Source organism: Drosophila virilis, chromosome X (assembly GCF_030788295.1).
Source record: "Drosophila virilis strain 15010-1051.87 chromosome X, Dvir_AGI_RSII-ME, whole genome shotgun sequence".
NCBI classification, from domain to species: domain Eukaryota; kingdom Metazoa; phylum Arthropoda; class Insecta; order Diptera; family Drosophilidae; genus Drosophila; species Drosophila virilis.
Window position 1 is genome coordinate 23,453,219 of NC_091543.1, and position 12,207 is coordinate 23,465,425.

At 41.4% G+C, this 12,207-nt stretch overlaps 1 protein-coding gene across 1 annotated transcript; it reads left to right on the forward strand.

The window, feature by feature from the left end:
• The first annotated feature begins 8,755 nt into the window (after positions 1-8,755).
• Parg (Poly(ADP-ribose) glycohydrolase) lies at positions 8,756-12,189 on the forward strand. The gene is made up of 3 exons (XM_002055329.4): positions 8,756-9,225; positions 9,287-9,956; positions 10,038-12,189. Exons 1-3 carry the CDS (start codon positions 9,012-9,014, stop codon positions 11,464-11,466), a joined length of 2,313 nt encoding a protein of 770 aa, XP_002055365.2. The 5' UTR covers positions 8,756-9,011; the 3' UTR covers positions 11,467-12,189.
• Positions 12,190-12,207: the final 18 nt, after the last annotated feature.

The window sequence follows — 12,207 nt, forward strand, 5'->3', positions numbered from 1 at the left end:
CTCAGTATTAACAGCAGTAGCACCAATAATAACAGCAAACAAAGCAAAGAGAGGAACTGAGAGGCTACACTCTCGCACGCACACACACACAAATGCAAATGCATACAAAGAGCAGTAACAAACATGCAAAGTCAACGCAACAAAGAAAATAAAGCAAACAGAATGAGGGAAAACAACTGCATGCAAGGCGCGCTCTTTAAAATTTGCTGGCTTTCTCTGTATGTGTGGCTCTCTCTTCCTCTCTCTCTCTCTCTCTACCATTCGCTCGTACAATGTGCGTGTAAGTATCTGTGTGTTAATTGCAATGCGTCAGCTTTGATTATAACCACGAGACAGCGACTATTAACAACAACAATAACATTGGGCCTTGCATACGACGATAGGTTACGACGACTGGTCTATGCTCTCAGTTGCTTGTGTGCCTACACAACGCCCTCTTGAGTCAAAATTACCGTTGGTTGTTACGTGTATGACGAGACGTTAAGTGAACGCGCAGTCATAAGGCAAATCTCTCATTGCAGTTGCATTAGTCTCGGTTAGACCGGTGGTGGACGCTGTAGCTGCAAAAATATTTATAACGAACTTATTTAAATTGTTGTTATTGAAAATCTTGATTACAAGAAATGTCTGTTATTTTGGCCCACTAAATAGAACCTGCTCACATGCCCTGTAGAGTAGCGTACTCAAATTGTACACGAAATTTACACATACATACATGCATGCATATGCACATGTACAGAGACGCACACAAACACAACTCAATACATACATATGTATTCCAACGTGCTCTTCTGCTCTTCTTGAGTTGCTCACCCACACAGACAGAGGCGTTTTAATACAAACAAATGCAGTCATGTGAATGCATTTATGACCTACAATAATAAAGTGGCGAGCAGCGCGTGAAAGCGAGATGGCAATAGACCAGGCGTGACACCCACACAGATAAAAACAAAGACAGCAGAAGAGAGAACAAAACTTTGTATGATCGATGGAGATGTGTGTTTTGCTTTTGAGCGCATTCACACGAACAACGCCTTGTTTTCTGTGTGCCTAAAAAATCACGCGACAAAAATGTACGTAAAAATGTTCAAACTTGTTTACAACTTAACAAATGCGTGTGAGTGGGGGTGTACATATACAAATATGGGCATATGTATGGCTGTTTAATGTGTGTGCGTGTGTGTGTTTGCATATGTGTGTCAGGGTGTGTTGTCGTTGGCAGTGCGAATGCAAGTGCTGAAGCGGGTGCCTTGCTCTCTGCTAAACAGTCAAAACAAAACACGAAAAAGATGCTCATTTTCATTAGTATTGGTATGCAAAACTTGTTTTTGTCCACGCACGCTCTACGCGCGCTCTCTCTCTCTCTCTCTCTCTCTTTCACATAACAAAGCTCACGTGTCAGTTTCTCAGTCTTGGGAAAACTATCAGCCGGTTTTTTCTGGCTGCCTTCGCGCGCTCTCTCTCTCACTCTCTTGCTCTCGCTCTCTAGTTTTCTGGTCTCTTTTGAATGCCGCTGACGTGTTTACTGGTTTTGGTTTAAGTTTTTTGCTTTGTTTTTGCGCGGCGCGCACGTTGCTTTGTTATTGTTGTCGCTGATGTCAGATACACATATACATACATATATTTATATATACATACATACATAAACACTTAACACATAGTCAAGCACAAAAACACACAAATACATTGACAGAGCTGCCGCCATGTGCGATGTACACATGTATATGTGACTGTATATGCATGTATGCACGATGATGGAACGCTAGGCAATAGCAAATGTGCAACGCGTAAAATGAAATTGAAAAAGTGAGCGATAAAAAAAACTCACCGAAAATTGTATAATAATTAAAAAGACCATAAACTGCAAACAACAATTTTATTACGTATGCGAGTGTGAGTGTGCGTGTGTGTGTGTGAGTTCCACTGTTAACGAAATGCAAAATTAACATCCAGCTACGCCCAGCCGCCCCTAACACAATTACTGACAACCCATACATACATGCATACATACATACATACGTGCATCAAATTTGCCTTTGTTTTTGTTGTAATTTTCTGGCCCTTTTTGATGTGCGTTCTGACGCAAATGCAAAAACAAAATAAAAACAACAACAAACAGCTGAAAGGAATCATATTTGAGTTTGTCAAAAATTTGCGAAATATGGGAAAATAAATTGAAATTGTCATTAAAATATAATACATACATATACATATGTATGTATGTATATGAGGAGCGCATGTGGCATTTCCCCCAAATAAACATTTTCTTGCTCTGACTGGGAAAATTATTAAAGCGTTGACATTGAAAATATACTTGTGACACCTACAAATTTCCTTTTCATATTTTTATCTTTTGACAAAATAAACATTTCAAAAATCATTTCCATTTCTTTGCTCAAATAGATTTCGATATTGCAAACATGCTTTTCACAAGCTTTTCCCCAGGACTTTCGATTGTAACTGTAAATGTTGAGAGGAATTCTAATTGATTTCGATTTACACTCGATATTTTTATGAAATGTAATGTATGTATGAAATGTACATATATGTATATGTATGTTCCTGAACGGAATCAATAGATGAGTCGATGAAAAACACTTCGATTTAAGAGACTTTAGAAATTTCTTTTGTAATCTAGGTTCTTTTTTAGCACAAGCATCGAGCCTATTAAAAATGAACGATAACTCATGTTTTTCCAAAATCGATAAGAAATCCATACAAAAATTGAATATATGTAATTCGATCCAAAAGTTTAGGTTTGTTCATTCTTCGAAAAAAACTTGTGACGGCACTGGACACAGGGTATGTTCTAGTCGTTCAGTGCCGGACAATCGTATTTTTTCTTTGTAGTTTTATTTTAAGAATGTTTCAATATGGGAATCCCAAATTTCAATGCGCTTTTTGATCCACATTCGTTTGAAAAGTCGTCTGCGTCATTTGAATCATTTTGCTCTCTGCAAACGGCTTACCCTGCGCCTTCCCGCTACCGCTTCCCTTAACACCTGATAATCGCTTATCGCCTTTTGACATAGTTCGCGTTGCTATTTCTTTTGGTTCTCCTTTGGAATCGCATTTGGCTTTTGCCTTTGAATTTCATCATGCGTTCAACTAACGGCAAAGCCGCTGCCGGCGACCCTGACCGAGCTAGTTACAGTACACATCATCAACAACATGTGCGTGTGTGTGTGTGGAGGGGGGGGGGGTGTTGGGGGGGAAGATTAGTCACCAGGCACTGGCACAGACAAAACGGCATTTGTGTCGTTTGTCTTGAGGTGTGCTTCGCATGTTCTTCTTTTTTGTTGTTGTTGTTGTTGTTGTCCCCAACTAGCACACTGATAAGCCCAATGGCAGCTGACTAATGCTAAGCATACCGAGCCCTACCCCCCCCTTGTCTGCACCCATGCGATTAACACAAGTCGCCGGATTGGGATTGAGCCAAGCGTCTTAGCCATTGGCAAATTGCATTTAGCCAACGGCATTTAAAGGTCGTACAATGACTTTATGCAGCAATTGCAACAACAAGAACAATGCAAGGCAACACCTGTCTGTTTTCTCGCGCTTTAAAGCTCTCTCTCCCCCTCTCTCTCTCTGTCTATCAGTCTGTTGCGTTCTGAGCTTTGCACACGGCAAGTGCATAAAGCGAGCACATGTGCATATTTGCTATACTCACATGCGTTTGTGTTTGTGTGCTTGGTATAAACGGCAGCTGGCTTTATCAAGTTCCAGTCAAAGTTCATGTTAGCTGACAAGCGGAGCGGTACAACAAATTGCAAAACATAACTGTTTATGCTTTCGGCTCTTAGGGAATTACAATTAGTTCTTACTTAAATATATATCAAATGCATAGTCAGAATATTTTACTTTATGAATGCCTTAACTCTTGAGGGTAGGGAATAGGTTCGCCTATGGCTCCTCTGTATTACGGGCTAGCTTCAAACCATAGATAACTTGACCCGTTTCTAGGAAATCAATGCAAAATCGATATAAGCATTTTGTATCTAGAGAACTCTCGTTAACGCGAGTTTATTGAAATCAAGAAAATTGCCTTCTTTGCACACCTTTCTCTCACCGCGGTCCTTGTGGTTAAAGGAAAAAGCTCGGCAGCGGCATAAGGTGCAGCCCTTGCTTTCACAGGCGATATGACATATTCATAAGCATGCAATTAGATGGATACTATATGGAAGGAACATTGAATATGCAAGTACCTCACGTTAAGTACAGTTTGTCGAGAAATGTTATATTTTTGATTTATTTATAACAAGAACAACTTTACAATCATATTTATATAGCTATACTATTGTATTTCAAAGAATACATTTATTTTTAAATTCCCTTAAGGAATGACTTAATATCTTGGTCAACTGTGATTATCCGCAGGATAAAGAGAAAGCTTGCGGATAATTGAGTTAAAAGTGGCATCTTGGTTAAGAGATGTTCCCGGCCAAAAGAGTTCCTAGCCGAGCTAACCGAGGCTCAACCATATCTCTAGGGTTTCTCTGGCAAAGCTCCCATTTCCGATGCGATTATAACACAGATATAACATCATGTACAGTTAATTGCAAGTGCTTTGTATGTGGCGCCATCTGTTCTCTGTTTGATTTGTTTTTGATGGAAACACTTTCGCTTGAAACTGTCACGCCCCCAGTCAAAATAAAGCCGCCCACAACATTCAAGGAATACAAAAACAACAACAACAACAACAACAACAAAAACAATTTGAAGTACGCGTGCGATCCACATAATTTTTCGTCTTTTTTTGACTTTATTCAATTTATGTGTGTGTAAATTTTGTATTTTTAGCTGGGCCCGCGTGTATTTTGTTAATTGTTTTACAAATTTATTGGGGTTAAGGCCTTCTTGTTGTTGTTTTTACATATTTATATTATTATTTGCTCAAAGCGCAGATACTATTCAGCCATATATACATACATATATATATATATATATATATATATATATATATATAATTTGTATTTGCTGGCGCTTTATTTTGAAAACGTGCGAAATGCGAAATGATTTCTCTTTTTCCAAATATTTTTTTTTGTTGCTTTCATTTGCAATAATTTGTTGTTGTTTTTTTGCTTTAATACGTCTTTATTGTTGTCACTTTTGCACCAAATGACATTTTCGTGTAGGCGTTAAACAATTTCCGAACGAAAATTCAAAAAAAAAAATAAATAAAATAAAAGCCAACAATAATTAAGTGTTTGCTCGTTAACAATAAAATAAATAAATATTAAATAAAACTAAAATAATTTCCATTTGCAAGCTGGCAATTGATCGTATATTTCACACCTATTTATAAATAAATAAGAATCATAATATAATTAATTCTTTTCAAATTAATAGTAGGGGTAGTCCTTTGACTGCTTATCCTTATGTCTATCGATTATCTTTATTAATTATATATAATTTATCAGATCTTCGTGTTTGCAATGCTTCATTCTAACCAGATTTTGGAATATATTTACAGATTTGATACAGTGGAGTCGAGTAGGTGTTTCAGAGTTCGGTTTTTGTGTCCTGCGAAGGACCAAATGTTTTGCTAAATATATATATCTTTATGTATATTCGACTAGGCCCTTTGTGTTTAAATAGAGGTTAGTCCTGTGCGTGGCTTGCACTGGTTTAGGCCGGGCACAAATTATGTTTATCTTTATTAATTAAGCCTAAAATTAAATGTTGTCTTCTTTGAATTCTATCAATAGCATTGCAATTGCGTTTGCATTGTGCTGCTATTTTAATTTGTTTTTTTTTTTTCTTTCTTTTTTTCTCATCAATACTCGATTATTGGTGTGGCTGCGGACTAGAGACGGCGGCAGGTAGTGTGGTTTGCTGTGGGTTCGAACCCTTATCGGGTGTACATTTGGTGTTGAAAGAAGAGGGTGCAGGGTATCCCCTAGTCGGGGACTCCCGACTCGATCCATTTACTTGTTTTTCACTGAAATGGGTGAAAACTTCCCAATTGAGCCAAATCTGTTTTTTTTTTTCAGTAAACCTTTTCTGAAAACTATGTGTGCTAATACATACAGCACATATGTACTTATGAATGTATCTATGTACGTATGTATGTACGTACATACATACACACAAATGTATGTATGCATGGGCGCAAGTGTCGGTAACAATTTGTGATTTTGTTTTTCGGGCAACAAACAAGAATAAAGAAAATGTTGTTTTGCCTGCGTCTCTATCGCTGTTTGTTGACTTGTCATCGTCGACGTCAACGTCAACGTCAACGGCGACGTCGACGCCGGCGTCGACAGCGCACAGCCGTTTTTAGATATGGCTATAGAATTTTCAAGGTCATGCGATGCGAAAATTTAGCTGAGGAACACACACACACATGCGCGCAATCATGAGTGTATCTATGACTGTGTGTGTATGTGTGTGTGCGTGTGTGTGTGGGCCAAAGTTAAGTAACAAACAGAAATAAAAATTGATAGCAAGTGCAGCAGCTAGAAGAAGAAATGGCCAGCGCAGCTGGGTTGAGCGACCCGCCTAGCAACACGTGGTTGGCCACGCCCCGTGCACTAACAGCCCCACAACCCACTAACAGCTCACACATCCAGTTTGTTTCTATTTATAGATGGCAACAGCGTCTGCCCGTACAATATGCATATGTGTATGCAGGCGTGCGTGTGTGTGTGCGTGTGTGTGCGTAAATTGCATTGTGTTGCTTTGTGCTCCACGCCCCAAAAGCCCACCCGATTGCCCACTCCGCAGCAAAATCGAGCGTTTGGCAAGGCGAAAACAGGGAGAAACACAAAGTGCAAACAATGCAAATCAAAAATAATATTCGATTGCTTCGATTATCGCACCTCTTTGTTTCTTGGCTTTTGTGTTTGTTGCTGCGACGCGGCGCTGACAACAACAAAAAGAACGACAGCAGCAGCAGCAGCAGCAGCAGCAACAATAAATTGGCAAACGTGCGACTTGGCGCATTTGATTAACGTTTTTGTTTTTGCCAGCGCAGAAAACGCAAAAAGAATAAAAAAAAAAGAAAATAAAAGAAGCAGCAAATCAAAACAAATGCGGCTTAGCTTTAAAGCTTACCGAAACGCACCTAAAAGCTTGTGCTACGCTTTTGAAAACATTAGAGCAAAGTGCAATGAGTGCTGTTTACAGGGTGTCAGTCCGCAAGCACAGGGTGATCCACTCGCACTGCATGAGATAAGCAATAAAAGTGAAATTTTGAACTGAACAATTGATAGCTAAAAAACTCGTAGGGAATTCAAACATAAACATAAATGCACTAACACAAGTTCATGATTTTAGTTATATATCTAGTTATCATATCAACAATACCGTACAGTATTACGTCACTTGCATCCGAGTAAATTGATATGGATTTACTGTAAACGAGATGCTTAGATAATAATATTGTGTGACTACTCAAGCGCATCGATTAAAGTTAAATTCCAAATGTTTTGTTGTTTGTCTGAAAAAAAAAGTTCTGACAAAAATGTATTTTTTTTTCAATTTTTTTTTTGGTTATGCAAGATTTTGTAATAAGAAAAACAACTACACAAATAACTACTTGTCATCCATTGAAGAGAGTATTCCAGACACATCATTTAAAATTACATATTTTCTTATCCCTCAACTAAGCAACAATAAAATATGCAATACGCAGCTGACGCTGCCTGCAGTTGAGTGCGCTGACGTCGACGTCGGCGTCGGCGTCGACGTTAATTGTGATTGCGATTTGTAGTTCATACTTGAGATGACCTTGAAAAAGTTTAGTAACATTTCGCATTCTCTCTATGTATGTACATATATACATACATACATTCACATGTATGTATGTATGTATTTGTGGCCGGCAGCGCTTTCATTGCCTGTTTGTGTGTCTCCTTATGCTGCCGCTTTGTTGCTGTTGCTTTCACTGTTGTCGTTTGTTTTTGGCACCTGATTGGACGCCGGCGTCACTGCCGCTGCCTGCGTACCTGTTTGCAGCTGCGCAGCTGACGTAAACACACATATGTACACCTTATAGCACATACACATACATACATATGCATGCGGGCAATCTCTGAGAGCGACACAACGCGTATGTATATTTCTAGGTTATGGTCAAGGCGACTGCGGCGTAGACTTGAAGGCTACACACACAGTAAAACATACATACACAAGAGCACACACACACACACACACACACACACACCAGAAAACTAATTGAGTTTCGCGGGTCGAAAAATTTCAGTGATAATTTTGTTGCTGCTTTCTTTTGCTGTTTTCATTTGTTTACGCATTTGACCGCCATGTGACGCGACGCGATGCTTCGCACGAAGCTAACGCAAAAGAGTTCCAAATAAAATCCAGCAACTGCGCAGCTCGCCTAGTGCGGCTGATTAGGCATCGATAAAGGTGTGTTGAACTCTGTGAAAGTACTTAATATGCACATACACGCGAACATTTTTGTATATGTGCATGTGTGCGGGCCGACGCTAAACAGCAAAATATTAAGCACAAGCGAACGGTAAATTAAAGTGCAGTTAGCAAAAGTAAGTACCTAACATGTTCCCTCTCTCTCTCTCTCTCTCTCTATGTCTATGTATATCTCATTGGTTACGTGAAATTCGCTTGGTTCACTCAAATAAACAAATGTGTATTTGCGTAGACCATTCTGATGGCATGGTCGAGCAATAACATTTTTTGAAGAAAATACACAGGCGAACTTTATTTTTCTGATATTTCTCTCATTTTAAGTATTCTCAGTAATATGTTTACTTTAAATGCCATACAAAAACACACACGTAAGATTGCGCGCGCGCAAATTCGAACTTACGTGAAGTTGGCTGCGCGCAATTTTCGACTCACGTGAAGTTGACTGTGAACGCGCGTTTTTCTTCATCGATACAAATATTTTATACGTATACTAAATGTGTTAAATAAAGTGAAAAGTGTTATTTTTCGTGTGAGATGTTATTTACATGATATTTCGAATTTGATACTTACAAGTGTGCGCGGATTAAAAATTGCACATACTGCAAAATCATTCCGTGAGTATGTTAAAATTCAGTAAACGTTTACCAGCACTACGTTTCCATTGGGCAACGCTGTCGCGTTTTCAATTTGTTAAACAACTTGCCGATTTCAAGCATACGCACAGCAGTGATAATCAAATGGATAGTGAAAGCAATAACAGCATGGAAATAGATGCGGAGAGGCAGGATATAGTCGCTGGAAAAGTCTCGCCGCCTGTGTCGCAACGCTCAGATGGTGAGTCCGGCAAATTTTCCACCGCCGGTTTTTCAATTTTGATTTCCTCCCATTTTCGTAGACAGCGACGGCGAGTCGGAGCCGCAATGGCACTGGCGCTGTTTGCCTATTGAGTCCGTGCATCGTGGCTTGCATCCGTTTGAATTGGATCACTTGAGCGCCGTTCAGCCAAGCGGCCAGCACAAGGTGCTCTATCGACATCCAATACGCGAGCCGGCTGTTGAGCCGCCGCGTCCGTTTCGGGCTCCACATCGCTGGGACGCCGAGCATGTACGTCTCCCCTGTGCCGCAGAGAGCAAATATCCAGTGGAGGCGGAGGACGGCACATCTGACATTCAATCGCGCTGGGGCATGATAGAGCGCGCCCTACTACGTCCGATAAGCAATAGCAAACAGCTGCAGGCGGCAATTCTCTCGTACAATACCACGTACAGGGGCCAATGGAGCTTTCGTGCGCTGCACAAGCTATTCAACGAGGAGCTGGACGAAAGCGAGTCGCGCGTCTTTTTTGAGGATCTACTGCCGCGCATTATCCGCCTAGCCCTGCGCTTGCCGGAGCTAATCAAGGCACCGATACCGTTGCTTAAGCAAAACCAGTCAGTTGCCCTGTCGCTGAGCCAGGAGCAGATCTCGTGCCTGCTGGCAAACGCATTCCTTTGCACATATCCTCGTCGTAATACTCTCAAGCGCAAATCCGAGTACAGCAACTTTCCCGATATTAACTTCAATAGGTAACCGAATTAGGTTTGGGCAGTGAGAACAAACTATTTACCATATACACAAATATATATATACGTATGTTTAATTTACAGACTCTACCAGTCTGGCGGTGCGGCGGTGTTGGAGAAACTCAAATGTATTTTTCATTACTTTCGTCGCGTTTGTCCCACGGAACGGGACGCCAGTAACGTGCCCGCAGGCTGCCTGACGTTTGTGAGGCTCAGTGGCAGGCCGGAGGATGAGGTTAACTGGTATTCAAGCGGCGCGATTCTGGCCAGCATACCCATGCATATTAATGCTGGTGGCACCATTGAGGATGAGGGCATTGGTCTGCTGCAGGTCGACTTTGCCAATAAATTTCTGGGCGGTGGTGTCCTGGGCCAGGGCTGTGTACAGGAGGAAATACGCTTTGTTATCTGCCCGGAGCTTCTGGTGTCGAAGCTCTTCACAGAGTGTCTGCTGCCCACGGAGGCCTTGCTGATGGTTGGCAGCGAGCGTTACAGCAACTACACGGGCTATGCGAGCAGCTTTGTCTGGGCTGGCAACCACGATGACCGCACACCCTACGACAGTTCGCGACGTCGTCACACGGCTATTGTGGCCATTGATGCACTTAGTTTTGGCCAGGAGCTGCAATCACATCAGTATCGCGAGGAGCTTATGTTGCGTGAGTTGAACAAGGCTTCCATTGGATTTAGGCACTGGCTGTCTACTCCGCCGCCGGGCGTGGCCACCGGCAACTGGGGCTGTGGCGCCTTTGGCGGCGATCCGCACCTCAAGGCTCTCATTCAAATGATGGTTTGCGCGCACCATTGTCGCCCCTTGGCCTACTACACATTTGGTAATCGCCAGCTGCGCGACGATCTGCACGTGCTCTGGCAGCTGTTCCGAGCACATGGCACCACTGTGCAGCAGCTCTACTCCGTGCTGCGTCGCTTCAAGAAAGAAGGCGGCAGTAAGTCGTTGTATGCATTTGTGCTCGAAGAGCTGAAGAGGATACACAAGCAGCCATCCGCTCAACCAAAGGAAACAGCTCCGGCAGCAACTCCAACTCCAACTCCAGCCCCGGCTCCAGCTCCAGCTCCAGCTCCAGCTCCAGTTACAAACGCAACAACGCAGCAGAGTCCAGATATATTTGCCGATTCGGACTGTTCGCAAAACAATGGCGCTTTAGTTTCGGATGATGATGCCGAACAGGAGCAGGCCAATGCCATGATGCTGGCTGCAAGTCTTGAGAGCGGCGGTAGTAGCAGCAGCAGCACCACCACCACCACTACCATCCCAACCAATAACAGCAATAACAAAACAGCAGTTGCTGTCGCTGGTGCTGCCAGTTCTCCAGCCCATGCCGGGGGCAAGCGTCAGCAGACGCTGCTTGAAATGCTGGACCGGCATTACGATCAGGGACAGGCCAACGGCTCGAAGCGGCAGCATCAGTCAACAAATGCGGACAAGTGCGGCAAAGCGCGAAAGGACTGCAAGGATGGCGATGCGAGCAGCGGCAACAATTGCCGGCATTAGTCACTGCCCAATATTCTCCTGTACGCTATATAGCTAAATCTCACAGTTGCACTCTGTTGCCATCTCTTTCGCTTCGGTACGACTGCTATTGCTTTGGTGTGGTGTATTCCACATATGGTATATGCAGTAAGGCATAGATTTGTATTCATCTAAAGTTTATCTACATGTAGAGCAATATATATATCTATATATATAGATATAAGTCTGTAGTGCTTGGCCTATTTATTCACACTCAGTCTTTTGTAGGTTGTCTCTCTTTTAAGTGTAGTTTTAATATGACACAGCTGTAGTTGTTGAAGTTAATACACAATTTGTAATTACTTATGGGATAAGCTATATATTGTATACAGGATCTTATAACTAGTTTGATTGTAGACCCATATCTATTTATACACAAAATTGTTAATAAGTTTTAGTTATAAAAAAAAAGTTGTTTATGCTTTTAATTTGGACGCTTCTGCATCAGTTTGCGAATTTCGAACGAAATAGTAACAACCAAATTAGACTTCAGTTTATGCAATGACTTTTTTGTTTGTTTTTTAACTAACCTATTTAAATTAGCTTTACTTTGCATCTTATTCATTTTAATTACATAATTAATTAGTAATGCATCTGTGATACAAAAAGTATCCGACAAGTTGGTGAAAACGTGTTCATATGTATTCCTTTGTTGTGTGGGCTTAGTTTACTTGAATAAAACTTGTGTTAACCCCATTTAAGTAATTCCCCAACCGAAATCAA